This window comes from Delphinus delphis, chromosome 6 (genome assembly GCF_949987515.2).
Source record: "Delphinus delphis chromosome 6, mDelDel1.2, whole genome shotgun sequence".
NCBI classification, from domain to species: domain Eukaryota; kingdom Metazoa; phylum Chordata; class Mammalia; order Artiodactyla; family Delphinidae; genus Delphinus; species Delphinus delphis.
The window spans coordinates 43,626,991-43,636,876 of record NC_082688.1 but is presented as its reverse complement, the minus strand read 5'-3'; the positions used below and the strand labels follow the sequence as shown (position 1 = coordinate 43,636,876).

The following is a 9,886-nucleotide window of genomic DNA, read 5'->3' as shown; positions in this document are numbered from 1 at the left end:
ATGCCCGTATCTGTCACCTTCATAGAGCTTATTCTGTAATTTGTTTCTGCTAACTCTTGCTTATGATGGCATTTCTTTCTATATGGTAGATTTATTTCCTAGCTCAGTCCCAGAAGGTCAGATTGGTTCTCCTCTATCAGCCTCCATCCATTTTCCAGGTAAGAGGAGAACAGGAAAAGGCTAGCACTTTCACCAGGGAAGCAGAACTGTCCTCACAAACTCCAAGTAGACTTCTGCTTACATCTCCCTGATCAGAACCGTGTTACAGCCCTAACTGCAAGGCTTTAAGCCTCCATAACTGAGAGCACTGGTGATGAAGTGTTGAAAGAGCCACTGTGAGTTGCTCCATGTAGTAGAGACAGGCAAGAGTCCCAAGTCACTGCGAGGGGGTTGGTGGCACAAGTCATGAGGGTTACAAAATGCTGTTTTGGAGCAGGGGTTATGGAACGGTACTCAGACCTAACCTACAAGGGCCGTTAAAGGCAAGGCCTCTGTTTGTAGAACCACCGCTGCTGGCCAGGTTCTCCCTGTAGCTGCTGCCTGTAACTCACTATTCAGGGCCTCTAACACACCTTACAGTAACCAGTAACCATCAACCAAGCAATCAGGAATTTATATAGACAAATCAAAAGATTCAAACTGACACAAAAAAAGAAGAAACATCCCTTGGTCAAGATTTATTTCAAGGCCTGAAAACACTAATTGAAAATGGCCCTACTGCAATTTCTTATAATAAATACTTTATATATAAAACTTAAAAAAATGTAGACACTGTTAACTAACTCCTAAACCACACACTATAGGCTTTTCAAAAGCAATAGTTATTTAACAAAATGTAAGGTGACAATATCAAAGAATTTTCACATTTAATGAGGACACAATCAGTCGCAAGCTACTCACACACAAATCTTTTTTACACTTTCCATGTTTGTTTTTAATTTTGTTTCACAGAACCACTGATAATTGAGGCTTCTTTCAAGTATAGGATTTCTAACATTAAATTACATTTTCTAAGTATTTCTTTAAAGAAGAAATGAAAAAGACACATACTACACTGTTTGCCATAAATTCATATACCAAAAAGTCAAAACAATCCAACTGAATTTATTCCTGCTTCCCCCTTCTCCGACATCAGCTTTAGATATTCTTCTAAATATTATATAAACAGTTTTGTTAAAATCAGTCCTCATTTATGCAGATTAGGGGAAAATGGTTTTATAATGAGTTATCTTTAAAATTTATCTTCTAGATAGCACTCTAGCCTTAAATTACATTGTGCACACACAACTACAACAGTCGGCATTTGCTCAGGAACATACAGTCACGTTAAAAACAAATAGCTTTGTATTTCATAGTTTAGTTGGGTCTTAAATTGTTTCCCTAGGGGATGAAACAAGTATTTTATGTTGTTTAAGAAACTGGTATATATAAATGAAATGCTAGGTGTTCGTTTAAACTCTGAGGAAACCTACAGATGAACACTTGGGTGTTTTCTCTAAAATGCAAGAGATATACACTTAATCACTGTTCATATAGTGAAGCGATGGGACGGCAGATACAGACGCAGATGAAACTCTACATTTTGTAAACGTAAAGTTGGATATTCTAAATGGAAGAACTGACACTGAGAATTATTTACAGGAAACAAAGGTTAAGAAAAATGTTGAAGAATATCTACTCTTGAAAAGAGAGACGTGTTACATAACACAAAAATGAGAACTAGAGATTCGAAAAACACTCATTTTACGGTTTTAAAAGAAAAACAAAAAAATAATAGGGAGAGAGTCTAGACCAATTAGAACTGAGGCAGCTGTAACAAAAATGGAACACAGTACAATGATTTGAGCCCTTAAAGGAAATGACTAACTAAAGTGAAATTTCACAAGTCTTCATGTCTATTAATAATATATAAATGCACAAAATATCAAAATTATGAATTCTGGATTTTTCCCCTTAGGTTTGTAATAAGCTGTCAAACCTCTGCTTAATATAGTTACTTTTATGAGCCTTCTGATTAGCAGAGCATGCTATACAGTACATGCATGCTAGAATTTTACCATGAGAATTAATAGTTCTCATCTCAAACCACTGACTTGCCTGTTCCCCATATTTATATATATTTCATTTCCATTATAAAACACTTAAGACCTTTCTAGTGGTACACTTTAATCAACATATTACATTAAAAAGAATCTTGATTTTTAAAATGAACCTTTTTAGTACTGTAACACGATGGGTTTAATTGAACAGTTGGAACATAATATGGTAACTACATTGTACTGTTTAATTCACAGCTGTAGGAAAATGTTTGATTTTTAAAATATAACCAGGATGAGACTGTAGAGTTATGAGCAGTAATATATTAGAAAACAGTGAATGAATAAATAAGATGCTTTTCCTTCAGTGGCCATTCATTATTTTGCTTTTAGGAACCTGGAAGAAATCGTGTTCTTTGAGTTTCAAATGTTCTGGTAAATCTAGTCGTTTCTTAGCTTCCTCAATATCACCTTGAATTGCTGAAATGAGTGACTCTGTGGAGAGAATATACCAGGTAAAGATAATGAAAATCTGCTGCTGTGCTTTTTTACTACTCCTTTGTTCAGCTTCTCCTAAAATCTCATAGGCTGGCAGTGTTCCTGGCACAGGGTAGATGCCCAATAATGTCTGTTTCATCCTTTCTTCTAGACTTAAGTAAAAGTCAATAGTACACAAAAGATGTCCCTAATCTTCTTGCAATTACTTAGAGAAAGGCATTGGCAGAAAGGTACATGGCATATACTAAATGGAAGAAACAAATACTATCAATTCTCTTCAATATTTACGCTTGTAAAAGAAACTCTACATTAGAATTAAAACTATTACACTACACTAAGATTCTTGACATGTCTTAAATGTTCCGATTTACTGCTTCTTACACTTCAACTACCGCTAAGCATCCATTATTCATCACAGTATTAACTCTTACTGGTTCCTTAAAATATGAAAAGGAAATAAGGATTTCATTAACTTCATACTCTTGGAGAGAGAGCCAGCCTGCTGGGTTTGAGTCTACGCTCCATCACTTACTATGCTACCCCGGGCAAATTACTTAACCTCTCTGTGCCAATTTCCTCATCTGCAAAATCAGCAAAATAATTCCTCATGTGGGTGTTGTGGGGATAAAGTGAGTTGATTCATGTAAGGCTCTTAAAGCGGTGCCTAGCATATTAAATGCTCAAATATTATCTGTCTAGCCATGATTACTATTAGGAGAAGCAGCAGAGTAGCTGCAGTAATATTTTAAGAAGATCTAAATAAGAACTTACCTAAAGAATCAAAGTTCTTTTCTGGTCTGAGGTAGCCAACAATGGCCACGTTGAGAATTTCCCCATAGAAGTCCTCTTTGAAAGTATGCATGATATGAGTTTCCTACAGTCAAGAGATGTTAAAATTGAATTTATCTTTATGGTGAGGTAATTTAAATGAAACAATCAACCCTCCTTAAAATTTTAAAGACAGGTTAAAATCTAAGTGCAGTATTTCCTGAATTCTTCCATTGCTCCTGTTCTCGACCTTGTACCATTATAACTGAGTAAGGTAAATGCTATCCCACAAATCTGGTGTGATTTGCTGTTTTTAGAAAAAGCTAACATGCACCAAAGTAATTAAGAGTCTTATCAAGGTGAAAAAACTGAGCAAATACAGCAGAGGGAATGAGCGAAGAAACTCTTCTTCAAAAGATACCATTCCATTAAGCGAATTAAAAAAAAAAGGCAACACAGTGGAAGAAGGCATTTGTCATACATAGTTCCAACAAAAGAATTGGATCCAGAATATATTAAGAACTTATTTAAGTAAGACAGACAATCCAATTTTTTTTAAAGGGATAAAGACTTGAACAGGTACATCATGTATGTCTGTTATCAGCAAAGAAAAGAAAAAAGAAAAACTCTAAAAAGTATGAACCTCCTACCAATGGAAAACTGAGTTTCTCCTAACTATAGAAGGACCTCCAAGGCACTCCTTAACTGGCTCTATAGTAAGAGTTCTGTTATCTGAGTAGCTAATAAGGAAAAAGTAGTCATGGGATAGCCTCCCCTCCCCTTCATTCCCTCTCTCATTCCAGAGAAAAATATTTTGCCTTCTTTCATCGATTATTTTCTTTATCTATTCCAACACAGCCTTAATCCTGAAAAATAAGAGGAACACTGAGCACAACGTTAAGTAGTTCTGGGCCACTTCTATTGCTTATACCAGCACTTTTCTATAAACTCTTCAAAGAGGATGAAACTTAGATCAACTATAACCGTTTGTGCCACATACTTGAGCTGACCCAAAGATTCAGCCACATCTAGCAGATTAAGCACTTCAGCTGTGTAGGTCTTCTGTTCTTAAGAACAGAAGAATTATGTATACTCTCAAAGGGGTTTAAAAAGAGGAAAAAGGGCTTCCCTGGTGGCGCAGTGGTTGACAGTCTGCCTGCCAATGCAGGGGACACGAGTTCGTGCCCCGGTCCAGGAAGATCCCACATGCCGCGGAGCGGCTGGGCCCGTGAGCCATGGCCGCTGAGCCTGCGCGTCCGGAGCCTGTGCTCTGCAACGGGCGAGGCCACAACGGCAAGAGGCCCACGTACAGCAAAAAAAAAAAAAAAAAAAAAAAAAAAGAGGAAAAAAAGCATCACCTTACAATTTTATCAGAAAGCACCATCCACAGCGTAAGCAGTTCTACCTTAACAGGGTGACCAAATAATTAGAGTAAATGACCTACATTAACTGGTGAACTCAACTTTATTTCACTTTTATTTCTAGTAAAGGTAAACACATGGGCAGTTATAAAAATTAATTATTGTAGTTTTGGCTTGTGATTCCACTTTCTATTTTCTCCATGATTTAAAAGATAAATGCATAAAAATTTATTAATCTATGTTATTGGGTACACAATGATGTAATTTGTGAGTTTTGGTATACTATTAAGTTCATATAAATTCAAAATAGATTTTTATAACTTTAGGATGTTAAATGCAGTCCCCATGGTAACCACAAAGAAAATACACAAAAGGAAATAAGAAAGAAATCAAAATGTGTCACTACAAAAAAAAGTCAACTAAAGAAAAAAGGCAGTAATGGAGGAACTGACAGAAAAGCTATAAAGCATACAAAAAACAAATAGCAAAACATCAGAAGTCTCTCCTTATCAGTAATTACTTTAAATGTAAATGGATTAAACTCTCCAATCAAAAGGCAGAGATTAGCAGAATGGTTCAAACACACAAGATCCAACTATACCCCCTTTATAAGAGACTCACTTTAGATCCAAAGACACAAATAATCTTGAAAGTGAAAAGGATGGAAAAGTTATTCCATTCAATTAGTAACTAAACTCTTCACTTTTAAACCTGTCAAGTAAATTCTCATATTTGGATTATGTTGTGATCACCACTGATGAGTTCTATCTGTGTATTACTCTAAATCATCATCCCATTCTCTGTTTACAGAGTGAAATACAATTATTAATTCTTACCATGGACTTTTTTGTATTCTTGTAGTACGGGTTCCATCCTATGCTCACCACCATCTTATGGACGTCTCCACTTCCAACACTGGCCCAACCATAATATATGCCAGTGGATACATCAGCTGGAAGATTATCTACTACTTGTTCAGGAAAGTTAGCTAAACAACAGAAGAAAATATGCTAATATTTAGAGTTTCATAGTCAATATTTAGAAAATTCACATGTAAGGCTAGTCTAAATCATTACCCTCACAAGATTCCTAGGACTCTAACTACAATTATTAATCCCATCATTTCATACTCTGGCTAGGATTTCTTTCTCCTCTTCATACAGATTGGTTAGGAAAAAAGGTACCAGATTATATAAGTTACCAGGTTATAGTAAGTGTACCAAAAATCGTAAACTCTCACAGTAGAAGAAAACAGGTACAGGAAGAGCTGGGGTTTTTTTTAGCCCTGGTCTTTCTTAAAGGGCTTCAGCGTCTCTTGAAAAGATTTCTATTTTCGAAATATACATACTACGTCCCAAGCTCAAAGACTGCTTTAATAGGTCTAGGTGCAGCCCTGGAATGTATTTTTAAGGAAAAATTAAGCATACCTTCAGGACCTGACTACTAAAACTAATGCAGACCAAAAAAGATACCTGGTTCTCATTCATCTGCCTGTGTCATCATTTGAACACAACCTACTAACGTATTTAAAGAACGAAAACCTTACAGCTGGCTTGAGAATTTAGCCTATCGGGCCCACATTACATTTTCTAAAGAGAAAGACGCGCGCCACGTTTGGCGGATTTATCACGGCTGGATAGGGAGGCGGGAAAGAGGGCTCCCGAAACTCAGCTCCGGCTTCCTGCCCTCACCACCCCCCAAGCCGGTGAATTCGGAGCCACGGGCAAGGACGCGCTCCATCGGTCCGACCAAAGGTCATCAGCCTCAACAAAGCGGGGGCGGGGAGGACGGGAACGTCACCTCTGCCCGTAGCCCCACCACCCGGCCCGGAGCTCCCCGGCTGACGTCCTCGCTCTCAGGTGATACGGCCCAGCGTGGGTGGGGGCTCCGCGCCCTCCCGCGCTCACCTGTAGGGATGCCCAGCTGCTTGGAGCCGCGACCGAAGCCCCGCACCACCTGGCCGCGGCATAAGTACGGCAAGTGCCTCATGACGCCGTCCGCTCGGGGTGCGGGCTGCGGTCCAGAACGCGCGTCCGGCGGAGCCGCCGTCGAGGCGGTGCCCGGACGCCCCAGACCAGCCGGGGGACGCGGGCGGGAGCTCCGCAGGCCGGCCGGCCGGGCGAGCGCACGGGCGTACAACTGGCCGAGCAGCGCGGACGTACAACTGGCCGAGCAGCGCGGACGACACGCCACAGCGAGACGCTCACGCCACTGACAGAAGGTGCCGGGCGACTCAGACGCTGCGTCTCGACTCCGGAACGCCGGCGACGGCGGAAGTGCGGCTGTGGGCGGGGAGCGGAGCGGGGTGGCTTGGGACGGCCCCCCAGCCCACCGAGCGCCACGGGCTTACGTACTCTGCCCAGGCCGAGCGGCCCGGCGCTCGTACGGCTTCCGTAGCCCCGCCCCCAATTTAGCCCCGCCCCCGCCGTAGCCCTGCCTCCAACGTAGCCTGGGAGGTGTCCGTTTTTTCCTTGGTAGTTCAGTCTTCCCGGGCGGTGGAAACCGAGTCGGGGGCGCGTTTTTCAGCCTGGGGCCTGTGAAAGCACTGTCCTCATTCTCAGACACTCCGAAGTGTTTCTTTCCCCTTTTTCCTTTTCATTATGATCCTGATGCCGAGAAGAGACGTTCTTTAGCTCCTTGACAACTGCTAGGTTGCTCGTCATTCATCATTCATTCGCTTTTTAAAGATTTATTAAACCTCCAAAATTCCACCTCTTCATAGAAGCTTTTCACGACTAGCTACGGGAAGTGGACCTCCTCTCCCCCAGACCACTTGACCATGGTCTGAAGTTGTATCAGTATGTAAGCTCCAGGGGAGCGGGTCCTGGTCTGTAACGCTGCAATCCCAGTGACTAGTGGAAGGTTACAGTGATGCAATTTTTTTGAGCAGAGAAGCGGCTGCCTACCCTCCCTCTATCTTCCGGTCTCCCTGAGAACTTAATAAACTTGATGTAAGACTTGATCTCTACTGCAATGTAAATTTGTGGGCCTTCTGACCCTTGGAACTGTGAACATTACCTCGGGAAATAGTTCCAGGGTCACTCACAAGATCTATCCTCTTGTCTTGTTCTTGAGAAAGAAGTTTTAATTCTCTTTTGCCTTTCTCTACAAATGTGTGTGAAATTCTATCCAGCCTTTGCAGTCATTATCCTTTTACCTTAACTCTAATAGTGCTTACCCAGTGTTCAAATTATGTTCTCTCTCTATTGGTACCAAAGGGGTTGAGAAATGGAATATTTCCAGTCATAACGGTAAACGAAGGATGTCACAGTCATTAGCGATGTAGCCCTCCAGTATGAGCTGGTGAGCCCTGAGGAAACTCAGGATGTGAAAACACAGGATACTGGCCCCAGATAAGTGAGGTGCACATCAAAGGAATGATTTCAATAAGCCCAGATTCTTGCATCTTCCCATACATAGAAAGCTACTAAATTCCTTAGCTTGGGATACCTGGTTTTCTTTAATTAACAATAATCTTTTGACGTTTGGACTACCTGCCCTTTGTTGTAAAACTTCTATATAACCTGGCTTCCCCCATTGCCTCCCCGGAGCTGTTCTCTCAGGGTTACTTTGAGGTGCTGCCTCCCGGGCTTGAAGTCCTAAAAATTCCTGCTGAATAAAACATAACTCTCAACGTTTAGGTTGTGGGTAATTTTTTAGTTGGCAGGGTCTTTGTTGGTAAGACTGTGTTATTTCCCTAATTAGCGCCTGGCTCATAGCAAACTCTCCAAAAGTATCTGCAGGAAGAATGAATTGAGCCCAGCATGTGCCAAGCACAATGCAAGGTGTTGGGGGAACAAAGGTGTCTAAGACAAGGTCTTGGCCCTCAGGAGACTCAGCTTAGTGGGGGAGACCTATTGGGAAACCTGATAAGGTAGCATTCTATGCTATAAATAGGCCAATGAAGTCCTGACAGAGTGCTTGGAAAACTGCTAGAGAGAGCAGTCCTCAATAAAAGGCATTTTGTATAGTTAATGGTTAAGTGCACAGGTGCTAGAGCTAGATAAGCCAGGGTTTGGTTGCAGGCCTTGCCTCCTTTAATTGCTGGGTGATCTTGGGCAAGGTACCCTGTGAACTAAATGGGCATATCAATAATTTTGTGGGGTTTGAGTGAGATATTGTATCTACTGCACTTAAATTGCCTGGCCTGTTGTAAAAAATTCAGTAGCAGCGGCAACAGCAGGAACATCCTTATCCATGATACACCAAATAAAACCCTGGAGATGAAAGCCTGGGAAAAAGCATACGTGGTGGGTCTACTCCTCCAACATTACAAGGAGGTGTGACAGTTAAATGAGGTAAAATAATTAAATAGGTCATGGGGGACAAATGAGGAGTGGTCTTAAGAATTAAATGAGATGATAGTAAGTACTTCACACACTCTTTCATGTAATCCTCATTATCAGCTTTGGAGGAAAGCATTAAACGCAATTTGTAAAGAGGAAAAGGGAGACCTGGAGAATTTCTAAGATGGAGCATTTGGGCTCCAGTTTTTTTTAACTGCGTTGACATGTCAATTACTATGCATAAACACTGTGTAATCAGTGCAGGATATGAAACGCAGAAGCCTGACTCTTTTCCATTGCTGCTCAATAGCCCTCAGTGGCTCCCTTGGTACTACAGAATAAAATAGCCCTCCAAGGGTCCCCTTCAATTTGCCATTCTGGGTTTCATCTCTAAGGACTCCCCTCAAGTACTTTATATACTAATCTAATCAGAGCCCCACCACCCTACCCTGATCTCGGAGAGGCAGCAGTGGGTGGTGGCGGTGAAGCGAGTTCTTAATTCCCTGCCAGGAATTGAACCTGGGTAGCCTGGATGAAAACAAGGAATCCAGGCCACCAGACCCCCTGGCTCTTGCCCCCAGTGGAAAATGCATTTCTCACAGAGGCAAAAACTGTAAAAACAGGTACAAGTTTATTATTAGAGACATAGCACAACAACAAGTGGGAGAGCACACAGAGAAACAGTTTTAGTTAAGATAGATGCAAGGCAGAGATGCACATCAGATAGAAAGGGTGTGGGCGTCCCCGTAATGCGGAGGAGAGCAGTAAAGAGGCGGTTAAGTCATCTATATTGGGCAGTTCTTCCCGGTTTTTGTTTACCTTTGTCCAATTATCTGGTTTCTGTTTCCACACCTGACCTGCCCTAGGACCCTCCCAGACATGCATGCGCAACTTTTTTCCACGATAGATTCCAGCCCAGAGGTCTATGGAATGGCCT

The 9,886-nt window shown here is 41.5% G+C and overlaps 1 protein-coding gene across 1 annotated transcript; it reads right to left on the bottom strand.

Annotated features, from left to right (window-relative positions):
* Nucleotides 1-653: 653 nt before the first annotated feature.
* On the bottom strand, nt 654-7,001 carry RFK (riboflavin kinase). The gene is made up of 4 exons (XM_060014606.1): nt 6,571-7,001; nt 5,500-5,651; nt 3,306-3,408; nt 654-2,531 (listed from the first exon to the last, which is right to left on the bottom strand). The coding sequence occupies exons 1-4, from the start codon at nt 6,650-6,652 to the stop codon at nt 2,401-2,403; spliced, it is 468 nt and encodes a 155-aa protein (XP_059870589.1). The 5' UTR covers nt 6,653-7,001; the 3' UTR covers nt 654-2,400.
* Between the last annotated feature and the right edge of the window lie 2,885 nt (nt 7,002-9,886).

Coding starts and splice junctions, on each gene's coding strand:
- RFK (XM_060014606.1), bottom strand. CDS start 6,652: ATGAGGCACTTGCCGTACTTATGCCGCGGCCAGGTGGTGCGGGGCTTC. Junction 5,652..6,570: donor GCAGCTGGGCATCCCTACAG/GTGAGCGCGGGA, acceptor TCTGTTGTTTAG/CTAACTTTCCTGAACAAGTA. Junction 2,532..3,305: donor AAAGAACTTTGATTCTTTAG/GTAAGTTCTTAT, acceptor TTCTCTCCACAG/AGTCACTCATTTCAGCAATT.